This window comes from Symphodus melops (genome assembly GCF_947650265.1).
Source record: "Symphodus melops genome assembly, chromosome: 23".
NCBI classification, from domain to species: Eukaryota; Metazoa; Chordata; class Actinopteri; order Labriformes; family Labridae; genus Symphodus; species Symphodus melops.
In genome coordinates, this window is record NC_136713.1 from 5998715 (window position 1) to 6024701 (window position 25987).

Genomic DNA, 25987 nt, shown 5'->3' on the forward strand with positions numbered 1-25987 from the left:
CATCAGCCTTTTGAATCTGTGTTGTTTCAACAGGAGGGTCAGTTACTGGAAGTAGTTCCTAGTGTTGAGTGATGACTCTAAAGTTGGGCATCATTTTCAACACGTGCTCTTGCAAAAACACCCAAGTAAACCAAAACGGGACTGTTGATGCACTGGAGTTTGGAAGTGAATCATGTGAAACATACACTAACAGCCCCTCTGCTTTCCAGAGAAACACTTAATATTACACACACAGGCTTCGAGAGGAAACAGTGGTCTGCCAATTTAATCCTGCCTGTTTATGGGACGCCACAATGTTGACATTGTAAGGGTTATTTTTAGACTCTGATGCTTTATGAGAGAGAGAAAGAGACTAGAGAGTAGAAAGTCATTCCTGAATGTAATTTCTACCATTAAAACAAGAGCAACAAACAATAATAGATGATTACGAGATCTTGTTTCTGACTACAGTATGGGGGTGTGAAACTTAAATGCATTCAGAGTGAATCAAATGTTGTGTCAGCAACAGAAGTGCCGACTGTAAAGAACAATAAAGAAAGTTAGGCATGGGGCGGGAGTTGCAGGGTCATGATGCCATACTTAAAATACCATATGATAAAATATGTCACGCAACGATAGGATAAGATGTGACATGCTTCGACGATATAAGATGAGCGCCGATATTTCTTGATACGTGGCCCACAATGACGATAGTGTCATCAATCCGTCCATCCGATTTCTCGAGCTTATTCGAGGTTGGGTCGCAGGTGCAGTAAATCGGCCTGGACCTCCTTCTCCAGCTCCTCCTAGATAGATAGATAGATAGATAGATAGATAAATAGATAGATAGATAAATAGATACTTTATTGATCCCGAGGGGATTCCGAGGCGTTCCCAGGGTAGACAATCCCTCCGTGTTCTTACATAAGCCACCCCAAAAACAGGTTCCAGAGGTTGTACCCGTGTAACCTCTTCTTCCAAAATCTGGTTGAAATTGTCAAATGTGTTGCTTTTTGAATTTGTTGGTTTTACCTGCAAACTATTGGTTATTAGATCGGTTTGTATCTGTTCTGTTTATGCTTGTTAAATATGACAATGACGGATGTGCATTATACTAGCAGCACATCAGCATTTTAGTGTGTGGTAGCTTTATGGACTATACCTTTAATTGATGTGCTGTCTTCTGAAATGGTTTTACCGAGAAACATCTCGAAATTTAGATCAACATGATCTCCCCTCTTAAAAGACAGCTGAGACAAGACGCAGAGAAATTGTTTCCTTTAAAGGCTAAATTCACTTCTTCGAAGTAAAAAACCCAAAACAACTCTACTCGGACAGTTTGTTGGCTGTTTGTAAAATTTCCTGTGTAACATTAGTGTGATTTATTTCCATATTCCTTCACATGGTATGTGAAAAATCTCATTAACAACATTTGTGTTGAAACATAGTTGTGCTATAATATCATTTTTCAAACTGCGGGCGTCATGCTTCATTTATCAGATAGCGTGCGTTCTGATTCAAACACTGTTTTAAAAAAAAAAAAAAATACTCCAGTTTGAGCTGCTGCACATGTTTGCAATTGCTTACGCGATGAACCGTGAAAGATGGAGCATTGACACAGGTCATGGCTCCCTGCCAGGAGCCAATAGTTGAGATTTCTTTTTCTTTCCTTTTTGTTTTTAACAGAAGCGGTCCATATCACAGTGTTAATAATGCAACAACACGAGGTTTGGGGGGAAAAAAAACTGTAACCAATCTGTTTATTTGAACTTCAGTGTTCTCAGTGCTTTGGGTGGTTTTCTGGCTGGAGATGAGAGAATATTTAGATGCATAACATATTGGATGAAAAGCACTGTGAGGTTATCACGTGCGGTATGCAATGATTAATCTGCCGTTGTTTATTAACTGAGTTATGAATAATCAGAAAAATATCTTACATAAGCACTGATGCCTGTAAAATGTGTGTGCATAAACTTGGCCTTAAACTTCGCAATGCATCTTAAGACATGGTGACATATGGCGCATTCTAATCTAATCTATCGTAATATATTGTTATGCATCTTAATGTAACTTATGATATCGTGACGTAACTTAACCTATTGTAATGTGTAGGATTTAATAATAATAATAATAATTCATACTTTATTAATCCTGCAAGGGGAACATTTAGTTTACACTCTGTTTGATAGACATGGACACACACATGCCGAAATACACACTCATGCACAGACAGGGTCCTAGACAAAGATTAAGTTCAGTTGTATGAATAAATTTTCTTGTCACGTATTCTCAGACTTTCAGAAATCAATGTAATCACAGTTTTACACTGTGTATTGCATATCTGGATGTGCAAGATTCCCTCTTTCAGTTCGATTTTGGAAATGCTCTATGAAACAGAAAGCCGTTGAACTTGTGAACCAAACAGCTTTTCGTTTTGCCATTCCTCCCTGATTTCCTCCCAGAGATCCCTCAAAGTGAGGAGGCTGCGTTGGAGGAACGCGACCTTGATGGTTTGACATCTTTGGAATTCTTGAACACAATAATACACGCTGAAAACATACTCATGCACAGCCTTGGATGGTTCAGCCAAGGTTTGCTAGGTTTCACAAATCTCACTATTGGGTTCAACAAAAACGAAAGAATTCCTGGTGGGGGAGTGAAAAGCTCGTCAACCAAAGTATAGATGAAGAAGCCAATTAAGAAATGTCATAACGCTGGTGCAAGAGCCGTCAAAACACCAAAACCGTGAGTCAGGACAGGCTGATTTTCTTGGCTCACAGTCGTGGTTCCTGACATGGATCTGTTTGCAGTTTTCTTAAAGCCATAGCTGCAATCAGGCTTCTTCTTTTTTAATGCATTCATCGATGCTAACCAATCCAAATTGACCAAAATAAGAAATGAGACCAGCTCAAAACCTTCATGTGGACTTTCTTTTTGCATAACTTGTTCTCTGAATGGTATGCGTTACTATTTGACCAACTGCAAAAAAAAAAAAAAAAAAAAAAAAAAAAGCAATTAAAGTGTTGTTGTGTGGAGCCAAACATTCCTTGTAATTGTAAGGATGACCTCTGCAATGTGTTCTCGTACAACTCCCCTCCAGGGAGAAGCTCTGGATTTACGAATGTGAGTCTGCACAGGCTGTAGTTTGATTATAGTCCTAATTAAGTTTAATAGGCCTGGTTGTTAATATGACAGACCGGACTGATTTCTGTTTTTGAGGGGGATTTACTGGAACACAGAGGGTGCAATTTTTCTGGCACGTATTAGGCTTGGAGCTACCTCCAATACAATGAATCAAGCGTCTTAATGTCTACAGGTTAATAGACGTGTTGTTTTTTTTGTCAAGGAGTAGACAAAGAGTGCTTGAAATGAATACGCTAAACAAACGGGACAGCAGAGGAGGCCATACTTTTATCTCAATACATCAGTCAAAAATCTGTTGAATTCACACTTGACAAATCCAACAATACTACTTGTCTGCCCCTTACGAGGGAGGGAAACATGGCGCCAGCCAATGGTAGCATGAACCGCTCTTCCACTTTTCCAGCAGTTTTAGCTCGAGGGCTTCTTCACAAAAAATTATTTATCACTTTTGTTTTCAAGGGATATGAGGCATGTTGAGTGTACACAACCCTTCGTAATGTAAGTGACTACAAATTTATGCTAAGTTGCAGAATGCATAGTGACATTGTCGGCGTCCAGACTGTATTTACAAAGCCTCCGAAATACTAACGCGACACAAAGCGCCACACATCCGCTTGTCCACTTTCAGTACAAAAGCACTTTTACAAAGCAGAGAATTCTCGTTATGCGAGATGCTACGTATTAAAGCGCCCTTGTGCGCTGTTCGGAAACGGCGTTGTTCCCGGAAACAAAAATCAAATAGTCAGAATCGTGACATGATCACATACTGTGTTTCCACGGCGACGTGTCTGTCGTGGTGGCCGCCGTGACAAAACAAACAAAGACAAAAAGTCTCCGGTTTTCTTTTCAGCTGCCTTTTCTTGTACCTTTAAGAAGTAGGGCAAACTATCATAGCGTCGAGTTTAGAGGCTAATAGGATATGACATCAACATTTGTTTCCAATGAGATGACTGTACCTAAGAGACCCAATCACACTGCACAATGTGTGAGAAAGAATATTTTAAGCCTCTCGCACAGAAACACAATACCTCAGTCACGGTGGTAATTTTTTTGACAAGAATATGCTCTTGAAAGGAACCATATGAAACAACGGGGCTTGTTTGGCAGTTTTTAGGTTTAGCAATCTCACGTCTCCTTTGGGATGTTTTCTCAACAATGATGGCAAAAGAGAGAGAGGGAGAGAGAGAGAGAGAGAGAGAGAGAGAGCGGTTCGAAATAGAGACGGCTGAAAAGCAAACATTCATTTCCGCAGCCAGAATCTCTCTCTGTGTCCCTCTGCCTGTTGCAGATTAAAGCTCTCCTCCAGTGAGAAAGCATACAGTGTTGAGTTACTTTTAGTGTGTGTGGGAGAGAATCCGAAAGCAGAGGGTGGATGATCTAATTGTGCGCTGTTAGGTCTTGGAGGCAAAAACGTCCATCCCATTGGGCATTTTGTGTGTGTGCATTTACAGTGACCCTTGTCTCCACTAATGTTCTCTCTAATGTGGTTTGTCATGGGCCAGAGGGGAAGCATGCATAAGATCCTTTCGCATGTGGCGCAGTTAAGTATTTTTTCTAAATCAGTGTAAAACTGTGAGTATGATTCACAACATCTCACACACAAGCGTCTTTGTTTATCTTGGAACTGTTGAACGCAGCGAATTGTCCTCGAGCCAGTGGGAGGAGCTGGTGACGTTTATTCATTTGCAATACCGCAGACTGGAGCGTCGTACTTTTTGCGTCAGGAGCAGGCCCGGATCTACGATCTAACCTTTTCCTGGATTTCCGGCAGCAAGTTAGGCTTTTAAATGACAACAGTGACTCACAATGTGTTTGTGAGGTGCATTGGGAATAAACGGATGTGCGAGATTTACGAAATTTTGGAGGCATTCATGACCCCCAAAAGTTTTCAGACCACCATCAAAGCCAAATTGAATACAAGAAGAAACAACGTAAGTTTCCGAGAAAAATAGCTCGGCCCAAAACTGCATAGCGTGATGACTGAAAGTTTAAACATCAATGGAAACAGTCAAATACATTAGAGTACTAAAACATGGAGAAAGTTACAACGACAACAAAATCTGACCTTTGGATGTGGACAATTGAGTAGCATTTTTCACTTGCAATTTTGAATTTTCTGCACATCTTTAGATGCCAATCAGAAGAGTTGGTGTGTTCCTTTTTGTTTCGGCGAGCATGTGTTTGTGCGCCCCGCAATCATAAGGAATGTCAGGAGGACGCTACATGTTCATATCCTGTCCTGTTGCTGAAAAATGAGCCCAAAGGAATAAAATCCAATTTTCTTTTTACTGATTTTATCAAGGTCCAGTTTCTATCCATATACTGGTTTGTGATTTGGGCACATCTGGGTTCAGAGAAGGACATCCTGCTTACTTTGCCGACTTTACGTTCAAAATTGTTGCCTCTTTAGTGTGTGATGGTGTCCACGCTTTCATTACTGGAGAGCTTTTTCTGAGCTTTCTCTGAATTAAAGTGTTTCATGCTGTATTTGGGAAAGATTAACTGAATCTTCCTGCTCACACGTTGCAGGATTTGGACTACGCTGACAGCTAAACTTCCAGTCTTACTACCTGTGAGTGTGTGTGGCATTTAACCCTGCGGTATTATCGTGCGTCTGTTGATCAAATATACCGAATACTTGGAGAAGAACTTCGAATAAGCCGTGGATTTGGAGACATGGTTCAAATTGACTTCCTTTCTCTATGTGTTTGTGTGAGGGGCTCTTTCAGTCGGGAGAGTTAAGGGAATTATTTATTTGGAATTCCAGGTCAGAGATCCACGGCGAGCCCCGGGGCACGTCCTGAAAGAGGGACAGCAACTGACCAAGTGACCCCCCCCCCCTGTCTTCCTCTTTCTTTACCCATCCCTTTTTTCTGCCCAGTTTTCAGAAGCTAGCTCCTCCTGTCCATTCTGCCACTTTTATTGACTCACTTTAACAGACATGCTGGCTTTATTCACCCTTTCATTTATCCTTCCAAACCTCTTTTTTTCTAATCCCCAGCTTGAGCGAAAGGCAGCAAAACATTACATCATTCCGTTTAAAAGCATGCATCAATTTTTCCACCAACATGGAGCCACTTTTGAACTTGCGTAAATCAGTATCACCTTTTAAACTCCATTTAGTGTTGATTCAGGTGGTTCAAAATTTCCACATCAGTGGAACATATCTGAACATCGTTTGTTTGAACGTTGCATGTCTAAACTCCTCTACTTTTTTCCTCTGATATGCTGAGATCAGCTGAAATATTGGCTTTGTTCTTTGATTTTCTAGCCACAGGAACTTTTTTTGAAACGTTCTTTTTCGGCCTTTATGGCTTTGGGACATCCCAAGTGAACGTGAAGTTTCTTTGAACATGATTTTGATTGCACTACTGAAAACAAGCTCATCTATAAGGAAGATGAGGGCAAGCCGAACAGGTAGGACAACTGGAAAAGGTTTTCATTCAGATTTTCTCCCCACAATCCCACAAACACGAAGTGGTCCCTTCAAACATGCGTGTGTCTCTTTATCCCCTTGTATCTCCTCGCTGATCCTTAAACAGGCAGCCCTTCACTATCATCTGTTAAGAGCAAGTTTGGCTCCATCAGTTGGCCAACGCAGTGTCAACGAGTATCAACGTTTGGGAAAAAAGGATGAGACCGATTAAAGTTACAAAGTCGGTAGAGAGCTGCATAAATCTTCTACAGGAGGTCGTTGTGACGTACAGATTAGAAGTGAAGTCGATTTAAGGACTCGTGGTTGTAGATTTTTTCTTGTGTATTTCATAATTAAACATCTGGTAAGAATAGCTCAGTGGAATGATTTTAATTCTGTTTTTTGCCTGCCTGTCACACCGGCCTCCTTGACATCGGAGTATACATGTAAGCGTGACCCTCGGCCTCAACAGGCAAAGTGATTTAAACTACCGGACCCCTCACCCGCTACCCCCTTCCCCCCAAAATCTGTCAGACAGTAAGAAAGCGAAACAAAAAGAGACAGCAGAAGTTTCAGACACAGCCGGAGCTCTGTGGCTATAAATAGAAAAAAGGGAGGAACACTCAGGCCTCAGAGGCCAGGCAAGGAGGCAAGGGGGGCTGGAGGTGGGGGGTATCAATTGCAGGTGTGAGTGTGTGAGCTGAGGATTAAAGCTCGACTTCAATTGTGAGGCGTGAACTTCGTAGTCCAATGGAAGGGAAGCCACTTTTTAATTCTGAAGCGTTGACTCGTGAGAAAGGCGGACGAGAGTCCTTTAACGCCATCTGGTGGAGTGTTTGAAGAAGTACAGAGACACTGAACTTGCTCACCTTATATCATACATCTTTGCCTTAATACAAAGAAACTAAACGATCCATCCATTAAAAAAAATCTGATAAAAAGTGCATGATGGGACTTAATAGGTGCTGTGTTTCATTCAAATACAACCAATACTATACAATACTGTTTAATTAAAGGAGAAGATTCAAATGAATATCACTTCCTATCTTCTACATAATCTTTAATACACTTGTAGTTTGCCCTTTCCAAGTCCATAGAACTTGATGAATGCCATTAAAGATGTGTGTGTCTGATATAGGGACACCTCTCTGTCTCTAGGTTACCTTAAACAACTTTAAAAAGATGAACGTTTCGTACAAACGTGGGTACAAACCGACCCACCAACCGACCCACCAAGCACCCCCCCCCCCCCCCCCCCCCCCCACACACACACACACACATGTTCAACCAGTTTATTAAAGAGTGGATTTTGAAAAGGGTTCATTAAAAAAAAAAAATAAAAACACTCTGTAGTGACTCACTTCGGCCACCAGAGTGTGCCAATCATCTTTTCCTGAATATTTTACGACTTGGCCGGACTTTGGGAACATTCTGCAGTGTTTGCCACGGATGATGAATCACGGTGTAAATGTGGGTGGGCTGCATTGTGGACGGTCACAGCTGCGCACATCTGTCTCCTCGGCCTGTCTGTGTCACGATTATCTTACCAAAACATTATAATAGCCGAGAGCAGCTGCAGGCTGGGCATATTTCACAGCACTGAGGCCAAACAAAACGGTTTAAAAAAAAAAAAAAGCAGTGGACAAGGAAAGCGGGACTTTTTCACACTACTTAAAAAATATGCTTTGCACAACAAATGCAAACATTTACCTGAGAGGCATTACTCAAGCTGCAAATCAAGCTGCATAGATTTTCTAATAAATTGGCCTGTTTGGTTTATCCATTAAAGCAATAAAGACCTTCTTGTAAATGTGCTGTTGTTATTATTACACACTGGTGAAGTATTCTCATATGAGATCTCCAGTGGAGAGGACTTGTTTGGACTGTCACCAACACCCACATATCATCACACACACACACTCAGAAACATAACAGTGTGTGTTTGTGCTGCTTTAGCGTCACTTCCAAGCAGAAATCATATTCTCTCCTGCAGAGTACCTTCCCAGAACATGAATGTGTGTGTGTCAAGGAGGGACGCACAGAAGTTGTGTGCATGAGTTATTAGTTTCTGAGATCCAGTAGTCCCTGCAAGATACAGTAGTAAAAAAAAAAAAAAAAATGTTGAAGAGCAGAAATTGTGTTCCGGCTCTGGCTGATAATAAAATGAGTTTAAGTTCATATTTTGGAGGCTTCAGGCTGTTTGTATTGTATTTTCCAGACAAGAGAGTAAGTCGCACATGTACAAGACGCGAGCAAGTCTCCACCTTCGAGTCTCAAGCAAGTCGCAAGTCACTGCGGTGAGAATCAAACAAGTCAAGTCATGTGACTCGAGTACTTTCTGATTATGGTACGACGATTCGACACGACACGACACAACATGCTGCATCGTACCGCGGCGCAATGCAACACAAAACCGCAGCGCAACATGACACTACGCATCACTGGCTCGCAACTTGGCACAACGCGACTCCATGACACAACACGACGCAATAGTATGAGACATGCAATAATATATGATGTGGCACCATGCGATAATATACACAATGTGATACTATACAATAAGATATGATCTACAATTTGATAGAATGTGATGCGATTCAATGCGATAGGATAAGATAAAACATGTGATGCTTTTTTTTTTGTTTTATCACTTTAGTAACTTCTTCTTTGGACACATATTCGTACAACCTAACGTCAAGAAGGACAATCGTTTTTTTCAAGGAAATTCCAGGAACAGGAAATGACCTTTTCCCCCCAGAAGTATGCAAAAACAAAAAAAAACAACAATAAGATTAACAATGAGGTGTGTCAGTCTGGCCTCCCGCTGAGAGCTGCAATTTGCCTTAATTTGACCTAATTGGAGGAGGTTTGGTGTTGCAGAGTTGCCAAAGGAGAGCATGAGAAATCTTTTGTCTGAGGAGACGTAGAGAGAGAGGAGAGAAGAAAAAGAAGAAGAAGAGGTAGAAGTGAAGAAGTGGAAGACAAAAAAGAAATGAAAAATGAGAGTGAAGTAGCAGTAACTAGAGTTTGGGTAAAAACACTCCCAAACACACACACACACACACACCTGGGTTGGATTAGTGAAGGCTAGCAGGGAGGCTGTGTGTTAATGGAGATTTAATAGGCTCTGAAATGACTTACTGCAGTCATATGGTGTGTGTGTCTGTGTGTGTGTGTGTGTGTGTGTGTGTGTGTGTGTGTGTGTGTGTGTGTGTGTGTGTGAATTTGGATGTTTACCTGCATGTTTTCATGCCTTTTGGTTTCATGAAGTTATTAAATCTTTCCATTTTGCAAACGGAGGAGACGAGAGAGAGAGAGAGACCAGAATGCCCGGCGATTATAACATGACTAAATACATGTTTAACTTTGGTTCATCGAGTGTGTTTACAGAGTTTAGATGGGATTCCACTTTGGATTAAAGGATGCATTGTGTACATGACTGTACGATGGGCTTTCCAGACGCTGACTTGTACTGAATGAAGGACAGAGATGTTTAAAAAATCTGTCTTTCAACCTGAAAAGATCTCAACACGTGGCATAAATTAGGGAGTTTCATTTGTTTTTAAACCCCTCTATGACTGCCCTGTCCTGTAGTTTCTTATAACTTTAGGGAAAAGTAGGTTTGTGGGTAGCAGTGATGAAAGTGCAGACATCAACGCCCTTCTAAATGGACAATAACATACTCATATTCCTACTCACTAAGAGACATGAATTGCAATGCATTAAACAATGTAAACAGAGCAAAGCTTAGGTTACATGCAGCATTTGCATTGTGTCACATCACATATCCTGATGTATTTTGTATATGTGGTATGGTCATAGTGTGGGAGCCAAAATTCTAAGCATTTGTTAGCAACTTACAAAGATGCACATGCATGATGCATTTGTTACAGCTAACTACAGCCACTGTCCCCACTCCAATATGTGTCCACTAACCTGAACACAGGTTTAAAGAAACCATAGGTCAACGTTTAACCTGGGTAATATCAGTAGACCTGTGCACATTACAGCAGAGTACAAATATCACAACAGCTTCTGTGCTACTTTGCAGTTTGCTTGTATGGTGTAGGTCATTCCAGATGTGTTTGTTTAACAGCTTATTCGCCTCTAAGGTTTATTCTCTGAAGGGCCCACTGACCCTACAGGCCTGTAGTATTGCTTGATATGTAAGTTAGCTGCTACTTGCTATTTTTTTAAAATGAAGTTTTCTTCTCCATAAATAAATGTGACTTATCCCATCCAATATAAAAATTGGTACACTGGTTTGTTTTAAGATGTAAGCAGTCATATTGTGAAGATTTCTGAAAAGCTACATTTCTGCTGAATGAGGGTTACTGTTACAGCACGCTAAATAATAGCGTGCTGCATTTAAAGGAGCCGTCAATAAGGACCTTAGAGCCAAATGCAAGTGCACAAAATCAAGCTCTCTCTTTGTTTTCACATTTCCCCCTGAAGGATTTCTGAATTCATCTCTGCAGACTCTGACTGTGAGGTTCTGCCTGTTGCCGTGGCAACAACTCAGCGATGTAAACATCACACTGACCCTGGCTGTAGGAGCGAGAACAAAGAAAGCATCCATCTCTAACGTAAGCATTAAAAAGATAGTTTAGACATCTCGAAGGCAGTGACGCAGTTTGTGAACGTTCTCGGCGGAAAAATGTGACACGACAAACGTTGACGAATAGGATGAAAAAAAAGAACAGCAATAAAGATGTTCGGAGGCGCAAAACGTCATTTAGCTTCAGCATCAGCCTTACCTTTGCATAACCAGATGTTATGGGTATTTATGGATGTATTGGGTTGACTTAGTGACATTTCCAGAGAAATGTGCCCAACTCAAAGGTTAAACCATTTATCGAGCTCCTTCTTTTTTTTATTTTATTTCCGACTGTTCTGCATGCTTTGCACCAGACGGTTTCGTGAATCCAACTTGCACGAAAAACATCTTCATGAAGATCCTACAGAAAAGGGAATTATTAATTCGTTTAGACAGAGTGAAAGAAATCAAAGACTTCAAACACGTTTTCTTTCAGTGAGGAATTAAATCTTGTGCTTATTGTGATTCAGTGCATGTGTTGTTGCCATGGTTACAGACATATTTAATTGGTGTTTTTGACATGACAGTAATTAAATAAAACAGTTACTAAACAAAGCAACATTTTTTGGACACTTTCCATCTTCAACATCTGTTTGAACATCTGTTGTAACTATAATCAGCATAAATGCAATCAGGTTAAAGTCGCTAGTTAACATGTTCACTTTTTAAACCAGAGTTGCCCTTGAGCAAGGCACTAAATCCAAGCCAGCTAAGAAGCAGATGCTTTGGGCAGCCCTCACACTCTTGACGTCTCTCCATGAGTGAAATTATCTGTCTATGTTTTTTTTCCTCACCAATATTAGGTCCATATTTGTTAAGTGTTAATAATTTTGATTGTTAAAACTTTAACAATGACAGAAACAGAAGTAGAAGCTGGCTGGCTGAAAACATGGAAAATGTAACTTTACTGTCAATACCCAGTTTGCTAATTTCTTTCTTTAAGGAGTACACACACACACACACACACACACACACACACACACACACACACACACACACACACACACACACACACACACACACACACACACACACACACACACACACACACACACACACACACACACACACACACACACACACACACACACACACACACACACACACACACACACACACACACACACACACTAAAAGCAGAGGGGTTACATATCAGCTGGACAGGTAAGAACAGGAAACCACTTACTTAAAAATGACCTGGAAATGGAGTGTGGGTGGAGCCATCAGGGGAGTCAAGCTTGGATTGCAGCTGCATTCCAGAGTTGTAAAAAGGAGAAGGGATGGATATGTCGACCACCCCCACCACCTCCTGTCTGTATTCTACTTACTGTATTCCCCCACTCAAACACACATGTCTGGTGGATCTCATGTTTTAGCACATGACAATTCTAGCTTGGTAGTTAAAATCCTCCTCAGAACACAAGTACTGTAAAGCACTTTGGTTGGCCTCTCACTGTTTTAAATATGCTATATAAATAAAGCTGACATTGACATATGAAGAATTTTTTTTTTTCTTTTCCCAGAGCACATGAGTTATACATTTCTGTCAGGACCTAAAGACTATTTTTACAGTTCATTTAGGTATAATTAGGACAAATATGGCTTATACTTCAGGGACTACTTTTTGTGCATGTTCCTCCACTGTGTGACACTTCCAACAATGTTCACCTGTACAGGAGAACAAGAAAATAGTTTTCCTTGTGGAATCTCACATTTTCCTCCACAAATTAGCGACCCATAATTCATGGATGATTATTCGCTTTAGATCACATAGTTGAGGTATTAGTGTGGAAGAAACGTACAATAAGTCACATTTTATTATGATCTTTAGTGGCATAATCTACATACTGTATCTTTAAAGGAAACAATCGTGAGGATACTTGGATGCTTCTCATCTCCAAAATATTTCAGATAACTTCAGAGGACTTCTTCTCTCTTTGTTATCTCCAGTCAAGCAGAGCGGCACAATTTCAAAGCGACACATGCCGCATTCTCAGATAATGTAACAGTATTTGTCTATTTCGGATTATCCTCAGAAGGATGAAAGTTCTCCTGTCACTTGCGAACGGAGCATTCCTAGAAGGCTGCCGTGTTTATTCTGCAGACTAAATATTTAGACACTGAGCTGAGGAGATGTGAGGCTGCTCAGTTTGACTTTGATATTAAAAAGGTATGCTAAGTTCCAGGCCAGGTGATCGCACGTGGACACATTCACGGTGTGTGTATACAGCTACGCAAACACGCCCGACCTGGTTCACCTGCAATTGTATGATTGGAGGAAAACGTACAGGCATGTAATAAAGGTATGCGGAAACTACAAAAGAAAGGAAAAGTGGGTGAAATCTTGGGAGTCCAAATACAGATGGGAGAGTACGAAAGCAATTTTGCTTGTACCGCTCATTGTCAAAACAATTAGTCATGCAAATTATTAAGTTATTGTCAATTCAACTAGGAGTTAGCATTAGCGTGATAACCACAGACTGTGTATGAAAATGGGCGTAGTCTTGGTGATGTCACCCTTTGCTTTTCCGAAGCAGACCAATCAATGGAGGTCGCCATATTGGAAAAGGTTGTCACAAACCAACTTGCGGTCAGTTGAGGGACAAAGATCTGGAGCTGCGGTGGGATTCAGGCGTCCTGACGAATGGCTACCACGAGCACCAAATCAGCCAGACACTTTACCTTTGTTTAATAAAATAAAAATGTTTCATTTAATAAAGGAAAATAAACATCTTTTAGTATGTGCCAATCATTTTTTGATGTTTGAACCATGCTTTAAACATTATTTCTGATTTCAAAATAGGCAGCCTCAGGTGGCCATTTGAGGAACTGCAGTTGCTTTATGCACTCCTGCACTGTCTTCAGTTTTTCGACACCTGAGGTTGCCGCTGAGTGATCACTCAAAACTTTGCGTTTATATCATCTCGACTTGTGCAGCGTCTTCAAAAAAATGTTTCCATCCCCAGCTCCTGCAGCCACATGTCAAACGTGCTCTTGGTCGAGATGCTTAACCACAAGAGAGAAAGAAAGGGGTCAAAGAAAAAACATACACTCCAGGGAAGGAAAGGAAGAAAAGGCCAGAGGTTAAGGAAATTATTTCCAAAGGTCATATTTCAAATTTTTTAAGATGTCTTTTTTTGATTGTTTTTTCAAACTTGCTCAATTTGAATAAAGACATTTTCTTCAGTAAAAGCGGTGAAACAGCTGCTCTCCTTGAGCTTATCATCGTAGCCAACAGGCACTATGATGATTCAAGAAGGAATAAATAAGCTGTCGAGGCTGTGTTGCATGTACTCAGATGTCCTTGTCCATGTTGTGTGATTTTGATTTTAACTTGATTTGCATTTGAAAAAAAGCCTGATTAGACAAAGCGTTGGCAACACTGTGCAAACTCATTTGCATGCAATCAGATAATTGGATGGTCTCTCACCCTTTGTACACTGATGAGCCCTGTTCAAGACTTGAGAAGATTTTTTATTTATTTTCTAAACGTGATCTTGCACGGGATGAATTTCCAATCCAAGAGGAATTCACGAAACAAATATTCATTTTCGTTCGAAAATAATTCTTTGAATCCTTTTCCACTGCAGATTTATGCTGTTGTCAAAGCCATTCAGTGTTTAGATTTCCTGACTACCTAAAAAGAATTGTTTTGTTTTTAATTTAATATTTAGTCCTACAAAAGAGTGACTGACTGCTGTAAGATTGGGTAACCTTCAGTAGGTTGTCTGTCGTCATTGCTAACTTTGCCCAACCGGCCTGGGTCCTGGAGCAGTTGTCTGCCTTGCTTGTTCCCTTGTTTCTTAACAAGGAGAAATGGGCTGGACTACTTCTTGGCAGTAAAGACCCAGTAGCAGAACTTTTAGTCGAAAAAAACCCAACAACATACACATATTCATCTTGGCGAGTTGTAAATAAAGTCTGGGATTTTTCAAACCGACTTAAAAGTTGAGTTCTCAAACTTAGACTTTGGGATGAAAACTTAGCAGAAGCAGACTTCAACATGTCTCTGAATTGTCCCTAATAGATTTCAAACATCCACTCTGGCATATATAAATACACACAAAGGCAGGTGTGTGGACATACACACTGTCACACAGAGGGTTTGGATAATTGCACCAAAAAGAGATGCTATCCTTCAGCTGAAGGAGGTGAAGCCAAATACACTCAGTGGACGTTTCTTTCTGTTGTCCAAGCTGCATTAAGGTATTCACTCAGACGTCTCTGGAGATTCACTCCACGGAGAAAGAGTCCCCAACGGCTGCTCCTTCGGTTTACACAGGGTTCAGTTTTAATGTTTCATGTCAGGCAGAACTGTGCCCGTGACAAGGAGCGAAGACAAAGTGAGAAGGAGGTTTTGTTGCTGTTATATGGACGAGTTTATGTGCTGTCGCCGGTGTGGACATTTCTTAATAGAGAATGCCCGAATTTAAAGGACAGCGTTGACGTTTTTGCACTGAGATGCAAGACTGCTTTCTCCCGAGACACTTGCAGCATTTTTTACCCACAATTTACTTTCTACCTGTTGTTTTTTTTGGCCTATGTCAAGACTCTAGAAGTTACATTTCAGAGTTTTATTTGGTGAGAAATATATCCCAGTGCTGCTCCTGGTGCTATTAATTTGACTAAATTAGTGCAGTGGGGTACAACATGGGGGGGCCCTCAAGGGGGGGGACGCCAAAGATCTCGGGAGGCATGAGACGTTGTCTGCTGTGAGGTTGTCAAATTAACTAACCATGATCTGGCTAATTAGGCTTTTATTTTTGTTTCTGTCCTTGAATTCGGCTTTTATTTTGAAATAAAGGAAGAACCTTTTGGTAGATTGAAAGTTACAACATTATTATGTTTAAGATGCATCACTGTTATGGATTATCTACGGTGTGCCCAAAGGGACAAAATAGCATAAACATAAAAAATGATTTGGACCTTTACTCATTCATGCTGACAGTCCTGAATGCTGACTTGCAAATATAAGCACATGCACAAACTGTACAGAATGATACACCTCCTTGTTGTTGTGCTGTCTGGCACAACTAGCGAGCAGAGACACCATGGCAACTGTTACGGCAGAAAACATAAAGGAAGCGTGGGAGGTGAAGGACACTTTGTGTGTGTGTGCGTTTGTGTGTGTGTGCGAACACGTGTGCATTTAGGTGGAGGAGCTGGAGCTGAAGGGGAGAGCATCTGTACGTGAGAAGCAGCTTTTATTAAAGAGACAAGAGGGCCATTCAGGCGCACGACGGGGATGAACAGGTTGTGCGAGCAAACGTGCATTAACATGACAAAAGGGTGACAGCCACTATCATAATATGATCAAAACACGCAGAGAGAAAATGGTCTTTTCAGTCAAATCTCTCATATTTCTTTAAAATCTAAATGTGAATTTCAGTTCCAGGAATGCAAATCAGTATGTGGACAGAACTACAGAACTAAAATAACCCTTTGCTGCATGTCATCCCCTGCTCTCTCCACCCAATGTTTCCTGTCTGTCTCCAGCTGTCCTCTCTATCAAACGCACAAACCGCCCAAGAGATTGAGTCACCTATTTAAAAAATGGTTTCCCTGAAATGCTCTTACAGATTGAAACAGAGTGCAGCGATTGATCAAATGCAAGTCATCTTATAGACTTGAAGCAGCCACACAATGTACTACATTAAGCATTAATTGATATACTTTTAAGCACTTGGCCCAACTTGTAAAACTATGGAGGTTCAGGGATTCCCAGGGACAAACCCGCCAGCCAACCAGTCCAGCAAACGAGCTGACAGAGCAGCGAGCAGGAAGATGGATCGAAGGGTCGAAGGGTGGAAGGTCACATCAGCAGACTAAAACATGAGCAGACAGTCTGAGCAGGGCGAGCGGACACAGATAAACATTCATACAGATGAGTGGAAAGACTGACACAGACTGATTGCAACAACAAAAAACGGATTTCTTTTCTTTCTTTTGCGATGACGTTGTTTGGAGTTTTGAAAACACGCAGGCTCCGTGGGGTCGGCATGCTGACATGGATAGCGCCCGTGCGCACACGCGCACAGATGACTAGTCTTTTGTCTGGTAAGCGTTCTGACATTTGTGCATTTTTTTTGTCATTTTGCGTCAATTCAGCATGTCTGTTCGTGTAAGCGTGTTAAAAGTCCAGTTTGCAACGTTAATACAGCGTCGCGCAATGGTGCCAACCGGAGGAGAAACTGTCGCACAGTGTGGCGTCACAAGCCCCAAAATGTGGAGTTTCTCAAAAACTTTATCTTGGAAGGAGTTTTCCAAAAGGTGCGTTTTTACCGCGTCCCTAAAACGCGAATGTCTGGGATTGTGCAGCTGCACCTCTGTTGGTCCTGTTTGTTGCTGCGGACAGAGGAGGGGCGGGACTCAACCGTGACGAATCCTCTAAACGAGGCAGACATTTTTTTTTACCCGATAACCCAACTAAACAGTTCTTTTGGATATGGCACTGATGGCACTGCTCGCCCATACAGGCCAATTTGATTTCTAAACCTGAAGTTGTTAGAATCGAACATTCCTCCCGAAAATATTTGCTTCCAAATTGCGTGCACAAATTAAACTCTCTATCTTCATTTTTCGGTCTCCTGCAAAAGCATATTTATTGTGTCTTTGCACACTGTGGTAGCCCTCAGGTCAGGGCGAAGCGTCCGACAGCAGAACAGTCCTGACCTGCCAGCAGCTTTAAGCATGCTCTAATGGAGGTGGTATGGAGATGAAAGCCATATAGAAACGCTGGGCTACAACCCAAAAATTCCTTCCTTACACTCCCCCCCCCTTCAATCCTCTCCCTCTCTCTCTCTCTCTCTCTCTCTCTCGTCTTCTTCTTTCTGTCTATTGGCCCTCAGGACAGTATGGAGATTTAGGACAAATGGGTTGGCCTGTTGATGGAAGCGCCCAGATTGAATCCAGACCCACGCTGTCGTCACATTGTGTGTGTGTGTGTGCGTGTGTGTGTCTCTCTCAGACACACACGTGTGTCTGAGAGAGAGTGTGTCCTGTGTTTGGAGTATGTTGAGTGATCAGTTTGTCTGAAAACACATTTTCTGCTGGAGGGAAATTGTAGTCTTATACCCTCACAAAGACTAAATGATTTTTGTTTGAGTCTTCTGTATTTACCCCCCAAGTGAAGGAGCGAACACACATTATCTCTCTCTCTCACACACACACACACACACACACACACACACACACACACACACACACATTCCCCACTTGTGAGGTCATCCCCCAGAGCTGCTTTGTGCTGCTCCTGCTGTAAATTCGTTTATGTGTGCCCAGATTTTTTTTTCACCCCATGCACCACCCTCTCCCACTTTCATTTTCTGACTCTTGCACCCCGTTCCTCGGGCTGTCTTGTGAAACTGGGGTCAGAGCTCATCGTGTAAAGGCGCGAGGCTAAAACACATTGACAAGAACATAACATCCATGAACACACAGACTCAAGTTTTACTCCTGCTGTCGCATATTTTTTTTTGTTCTTCCATTTATTGAGTTTTACCAGTTCTGCATGATGAGGTAACGGGTAAACACTGGCTGAGGACTGCATGTTACAATATGATTGAAATATTTTCATTAGTTTCACAATGCCTCTGTGAATTTCTCCACTCTGAGCTGTTGAACCCCACTGATATCTGGCGGATATGTCTGGTTCGTGCAATATTTCATTTAATAAAAACTTTTATTGAAGACGTACTAAACAAAAAAAAAACTGCAAACAAGGTTGCTACATGCTTCGTTGACTTCTGCCCAGCAAACAAATCTGTAAGTGTGATGATTCCATGAGAAGAAATGCAGATCATGCTAAATGGACATTTGCTTGTATCGCGCCTTTCTCGCCTTTAGACTACCCTTTCGCACACTAATGCCAGAGGCTGCAATGTAAAGTGACCATCAGAAGTAACGCATTCACACACCACCGCCGAAGCTGCAGGAGAAACATGGGTCAAGTGTCTTGCCCAAGGACACATTGTACATGTGCAGGTGCTGGGGATCAAACCCCCCACCTCCTGGCTGTTTTCATGCACAACCACTTCCTTTTCCATTGCTTAATTTATGCCTTAACCCTTGAATCGACAAGAAGTTCCTTACTTTATTTCAAAATAAAAGCAGGGCTTATTTAAAACAACGAGAAAAGTACATTCAGCAAAAGACACCTCAAGAATTAAAAATAAAAGCCTAAACATTTGTATTTGCAAATGCAAAATAATGGAATTTCAAACATGCAAATGATTAATTGCAATTCCAAAAAATTTGTCTTTTTTTTCCGTTTGCAATTTTGGCAGTGCTGCAATTCCTTCTCCACTTCCACTGAAATGACCCAGCTGTTTTTTGGCTTTGTTTGAATGAGAAACAATTCAGCAGTAACCTTAAAGGATAATGTTTCTTCTTGACTTTAACTAATCTCGTCCTCTTTTCCAAATCAAACCTACATGCATCTTTGATCACTCCCCCTTCTTCTTTTTTTTTTTTTTTGGTGAATAACAAGCCAATCAAAAATCAATCACAGCACATAAATGTTTCCCTTCAGACGCATCACCTTTCACAGGAGACGGGCAGCAATCACTTTGAAAGCAGTGTAGTAATATACAAAACATACCTAAAAGGAGTGCAGATTGCTAAAAATACACGTGAACTTGACGAATGCTATCAGAGATTGTCAAAATCATGTCGTCTGTTGCCAGTTTAAATTCCACAACACCTATTTAGAAATAGTGGCCAATAACAGTTCCAACCTGCGTTATTATTTTAGAATTATTAAGAGAGACATTCTTGAGCCTTTGCTCACAGTTTTCTCCCAGCGTCCTTTGTGAGTGAGGCTTTGCATGTGATGCAACACATGCAAACACTTTGATGGGGTGTGTGTGTGTGTGTGTGTGTGTGGAGGGGTGGGGGGGGGGGGGTGCGGTGGTCTTGCTACATCTATTTTGCGAGTGTTTATTAAACAGATCGAAGGCGCTGCAGGATTTTTGTCTGTCATTTACTGGATCGTCTTAAAACACTTTAACAGAACACTTTCCACTCCGTGCTCGATGATGAGGAGTGATTTCACAACTCAGGCATTCCGCCTTTGGACAGAGGCGGCTGCACCTCCTGCGCTGAACGATGTAAACATTTTTTTTTTTTTTGCAGCCTGCCTTGACCATACAGTGCTGGAATTACAGGCTGGCCTTGTATGTTCCCTGTAAAATAAAACTGGAAAATTTCAAGATGTAAGATGAGGGGGTCCAAAGGGATTCATAGTTGTTGTTTTTCTGATTGCATTTTTACACATTTATGTTGATTTCAGCCTCATAAGAATAAACATTGAAGAGGTTTTTTTTTTCAGCATTCGTCGCCAATTCCGGCGCGCATGTTAAATCGCTCATGCATACATCATGTGCCTCATCTCTCCCTCTCCCTCTGGTTTATGTGTGCGAGCGTGTGTTTGAGCCATGGTCACCCTGGGACCATTGAAACACCATTTTAGGAGACAATGGGCTCCTCCTACAGCGCCATAAAACACACAGCGTCTAACCTTACGATTGAACTTCAGTCTGTGTTCGAGGGGGAAAAGAAAGGTTACATCAACATGAAAGTCTTCTCTACCCAAAAATATTTCTTCTGCATTATTAAGGGTTTGTTGTTGTCTTTCTGTTGTCTCTGCTTTTATGTAAATTTACACCACTGCAGGGTTTTGATTCTTCCTTTGTGACACCCACACCAAACACGACACAGAGCAGATGATCTGTTATCGCCACATTTGAACTTTCTCTTTACTTCCCAGCGTTCCTACATGACTCTTCACTATCTGATAAGGAATTAGACTTATTATACTTCCTTTGTCGTGTATACTGAATGTGTTCCACTTGCCAGCTCATACTCTCCAGCCACGATGTCCTTGATGAAGTCGGGTTGTTTTGCATACTTGTATTTCTTTTTTTACGAGCAGCGTCTTTTGACTGAGATTGCCCAATTCTGTTTCCACATCAAGTATTACACAAACACAAGACAACCGCCTCCTTCTTTTTTAAAGGATTCTCAGTGGTGGAACGGCCTCTTCTTGTCCTCCAGCGCATATTTAAGAAGGGGCAGTGCTTTTCAAGTTAAAACATTTTTCATGACGCAAGCAAATGATCAAAGTTGTGGTTCTGTGGATTGTCCAGTTAATTATCTCTGCTGTGATTTACTTGCTTTAGTAATGAGGCCCACGGCAAGCTATTTGTCACAGTTGTATCTCCAATATATTAACTTTCCAGATGCTAAGATGAATGGGCTCCTTATGAGCTGGACCGCGATGCATTTCTGGATATTTTTTAACGAGGATTGCAGCGTGTAGTCAGGGGCGTTGATTTTCAACTGGCAAGGCAGGCAACTGCTTGACGTCCCAGACCAGCAGGGGAGCCCTTGAGGGCTGACAAACTTTGGACCAAAGCAGAAACCCAAAATGTGCAAATTTTGCAGTGACAGTAGAAAACCTCCCTCAGGGGGTCCTGTCTGACAGCACTCTTGTTGCCCTGCTGAGCGCCGGTGGGAGAGCCCTGAAAATAACCTTTGCCTAGGCCCCCAAAAGAACCCAGAATCGCCCCTGTGTGCAGTCTGCTCACAGGAGGTCAAGTTTAAAAAAAAAAAAGATATCTCTTTGAGTCATATAACAGCTCTTGGTTGCCATGGTTTTATGTGCTTTAATGTATATATTCAATCATTCATTGAAATTTAAGACAAGCAAAATAACCTCAATACAGCGTCTGCACCTTAAAGTGTCCCCCGAGTCAATTCTTATCAGCTGTGGAGCTCCATTTGTGGGTCACAGACATGAAAACATTTGAGCAGCCTGGCTGAAGATAATGAGAAACGTCTTCCTCTGTTCGTCCTCCTCCTTCAGTGTCCCGCCCCTCCTCCCTTTGTCTCTGCTTGGCTCAGCCTTTGAGTGTCAAATACCTTGTGCTTATCTATGTAGCGTAAATGCAATAAACGCGTATAACATGCAGTGCCGGGGTGAACTAACAGGTTTTTCAGCTTTGAGGATGATATAATCTGCTATGGTTTGTGAAAAGCATATTTAATGTTTGTATAAAGTAGAAAAAAAAGCATGCAGTTGGATCATTAAGAGACAAAGTTTATGTATTGTTTCATATGTCATAAAGGTGAATTTTCTGCAAGCACTCTTACGTGGTGTCTTTACTTTTATTGGGACTTTTATTTTGAAAGGTTACCGCCATACATGGCTATTTACGTCATACAAATGTATCTTTTTAATAACAACATAACAGCTCACCAACTAAAATGCGTCCAAGATTTACGTTTGAGTAAAATACTTAGTTGGCATTTTACTTTTGCTACTTTTTGTACGAATACAACTCAAATAAAGCTCATTTTATTCTGAAAGTTGAAACCGGAAGTAGCACTGAACACCACACTTGTCTTGCCGATCTCTTTTCTCTCTGCCTCGGCTCGCTTGGTTCAGCATCTGTCTTCACCAACAGCCCACGGAGCGCGCGGTATGGATCCGTTACGCATTACGCGCTGTAGTGTCCAAACTGGCACAGATGCTTTTGTGACACGCGCTTCTGACTGGCGTAAAGACATCAACTCTTAAAAGCACGCGCTGCAGTGGTTTACAGTAAGAAGGAGACTGTCTGTTCTTAATGCAGAAGAAGGGGAAGAGAGAAGAGATTCGTTGTGACTTCATTTTTTGAAAGCTCCATTTCGACGCGAGTGCGTACGCGCACCTTTTTGGACGTATTGTTTTTTCAACAGGATATCATTTGTTACATCTTTAAATTTTTGAGTTTCTTTTTATGTGGATACTTATCCTGGACAATGGGAGACTCCGTGTTCCTTGACAGGCACAATTCCTATCTTGTGAGTACTTTTATTGGCCATTTAAATAATGAAAAGAAATCGCGCGCGTGTTACATTTAACACACGTGTGCACGGTAGTGTAAATGTGAGTTCGCGAGCTTGTTTGGAAAAAAAAGAAAAAGAAGCAGACATGTTCATTTCCTCCGTTTGGAAGACTTTAAGACGGTTTGCACATGCATTTTAATCCCTCCTGTCTTGCTGTTCTACTACCATGCCTGGAAAGGTTGTTGTGATCTTGTATTATCATCTTGAATAGAGTTTGTTACTTATTTTAAGTCTTCTTTCATTTATCAGTGACACTGTCTGATACAGACATTTGACTCTGAGGCGGGCAACGGGCCTCAACAACATATTTTGAAAAAAAAAGAAAAGTAAGAAAAAGCTTCCTGTGATGGAGCGTTTTAAGTGACATGTGGTGAATTGAGTATGCACACAAGACCACACATGTTTCCTGGTTTGGAGACAAGACCTTTTTTTTTTTTTTTTTTTTTTGCTCGCAGTGAAGAAGCAACAGAAACTTGCAGCAGACTTCACTGCCAGAGTTGTTGTTGTGTTTGACACTCTACACCTTGAAGCTTGTGTGCGCTGATGCAGAGATGAGGGCAAAACATAAGAGTGTGGGCCAAGGCTGCGAGGACAGATGACAGCATCGATGAGAACTGCACCTTAAAAAAAATGAAACACTCAGCATTCCGGAGTTTGTGTTTTGCCATTTGGCATATTTCTGACTGAGATTAGCTTTCAAGGAATAGGGAAACAACAGGTTTCTCACAGAACAGGTTCACTCAAATGTGGGAACCGCACATACTTCAGAGAAAAATTTAAACAAGCACACATGCTAGTGTTTTATCATCTGCCCTCTGTGTTTCCATCCCTCCCCTACAGTGGTGAGGAATCACCACCGGCTGCTCCAGCAGCCTGTCTCCTCTTTATGAGCAATGCTTCTGTGGCTGGAAGCCCTCGTAAAAGCTCCGAGCATTGATTGGAAAACAATACAATTTTCTTTGGCTCGCCTTGGAGCACGCTGCGGTTTTCTGGATTTTGTGCTCTGGAGCACAGTTCTTTGGTGTGAAAAGCGGTCGTCACAGAAATGGTGTCTACAAGTGCGGCCAACAACTGGCTGATTAGGCTTCAGTGCACTGACCAGACACATCTTGGCTCACTTCTCCACTACAGCGCACGTCTTCTTTCGAGGGAAATTCAAATTGATGTATCCGGGATTGTATTTATTTATTCAAATCGATCCTCCATTCGTGAAGCCTGTCAGTCCATTACAGAAAATCCCTTTTGCAGCATTCAGAATGAGGCTGATTGACTGGGTACAAACGTATAAACGTATAAATCTTAAGACTTTATAGAATCCTTCAAGGTTGTCAAATTTGGTTGGTTGTAGTTACGACTGGTTGGAGGTCATGCAGGGACCTCCGATTTTAAGGATATGTGAGGCAGACTATAAAAACAGGAGAGGTTTATGTTGCCTACTTGGCATGGGAATACCCCAAGACTACTCATCGAGGTGAACATGGAAACACCATCCAATTAAACAGTTTGAGAAAATCATGTTGAGCTGAACAACTGGTGAATTGGTGTGGTGTGTTTTGGACCAGCAGTTGGGTAAAATGGGAAATCTGTAAAAAAAAAAAAAAATTCATGAAACTATTAAAGACCATTTTCACTTTCATGACATATTTTTTTGGGAGAGATCAATTCACCATTAAAAAAACCCCCCAATTCTCATTAAAAAGATACCAACGACGATTTTCCAAAGCCCCAATAACAGTATCACAATAACTTCCCCCTTCTATCAACTTTTTCCAAAAGCCAAGACAACAGGGTGAACCGTTACACCTCTGCAAATCAAATAACAATAAAGCTTCATAATTCAATGTATGGTGACAGGAAATCAAACAAGCTCAAAGTCCTTGTTCAAATGAAAGAGTTAGGCCAGAGTCCAAAACCTCAAAAAGCAATCTATTATCGTGCTTTAAAGAGGATTATCTGCAACGAGATCCCTTTTAAATGTTTGAGCCAATATGTCAAGTAGTTGTAAGGAGAATGTGGCACTTAAACATTGATGCCATCAAGGGAAAATCTTTCAAAATGAACACGAAGGCAGTCGCTTGGTTTTTTTTGTTTTGCTCTTCATTTCCCAACCAAGCAGTAAATATAAGTTGGGGTGTGCACTGTTTTTGCCAGGCTGTAAAAGAAAATATAGTTTGCATTGGAAAAATGTGTCGAAGCAGAGCTCTACAACTTGAAAGTTTTATAAGGAGAGAAATTCATTTGGACAGCGTCGACCCATTTGAATCTTTCTCTAGAAACCTTAAACCGCTGCTTTATTACAAAAAGCAGCAGGTAACGGTAAGAGTTACGTCCTGAAAATTCATCACGGTCAAATACCATTGGATTTCAAGTCAGGCTGACGCTTGTATACATGCAGATAAAATATGACAAAAAAAGATTTCCAACAAATACAGGAAACAAACACAGGATTAGCCATATCCACAATGGCAGGTAAATGTTTCCAATCATAGGTTTTCTGACTGAGACAAAGGGATGGAGAAGAAGTAAAGACAGAGCCAGATGTAAGCGGTGTGTTGCAGCACTTTGGGTTTACCTGTGTGTATCCCCCATCCAATCACTTGTGCGTTTGTTTAGCTGGAAGCGACTGAGATGTATTCTGTTTGTGGCGTCAAGGCAGTGTCTTCACGGAAAACCATCTGGGAGAACATAACAGTCTGGGCTCGTCACGCAGCTCTTATTTTGGAAGGAATCTGTTTTCCAAAGCAGATCATTGTGTTTTACGGGGATTTGAAGATTGATACTTAAGGAATCTTCTCAGTCCTTCCCAGTAAGATTCAACAGATCCAAAGGTGGTAAAACTGCCAAGAGGAACAAACCGCTTGCACAATAATGGTAACTCTAAATGAAGGCATTACATCTTCAAAAGCAGAAGCAAGATTTGGCTTCAGATTCATGTATGTTGGCTTTCTGACAGGGAGAGATGA

The 25987-nt window shown here is 41.4% G+C and overlaps 1 protein-coding gene across 3 annotated transcripts in view; it reads left to right on the forward strand.

The window, feature by feature from the left end:
* LOC306818462 (rho GTPase-activating protein 6-like) overlaps nucleotides 1-25987 on the forward strand; it is a 65280-nt gene that overhangs the window by 3399 nt on the left and 35894 nt on the right. Inside the window, exon 1 of one of the 3 annotated variants that reach the window (XM_079336060.1) lies at nucleotides 22604-22979. The exons of the other annotated variants lie outside the window; for them this stretch is intronic. Coding sequence (XP_079192186.1) covers nucleotides 22938-22979 — 42 coding nt within the window. The 5' untranslated portion in view covers nucleotides 22604-22937. Of the gene's footprint in view, nucleotides 1-22603; nucleotides 22980-25987 lie in introns of those variants that run through there. 3 annotated transcript variants of the gene reach the window in all.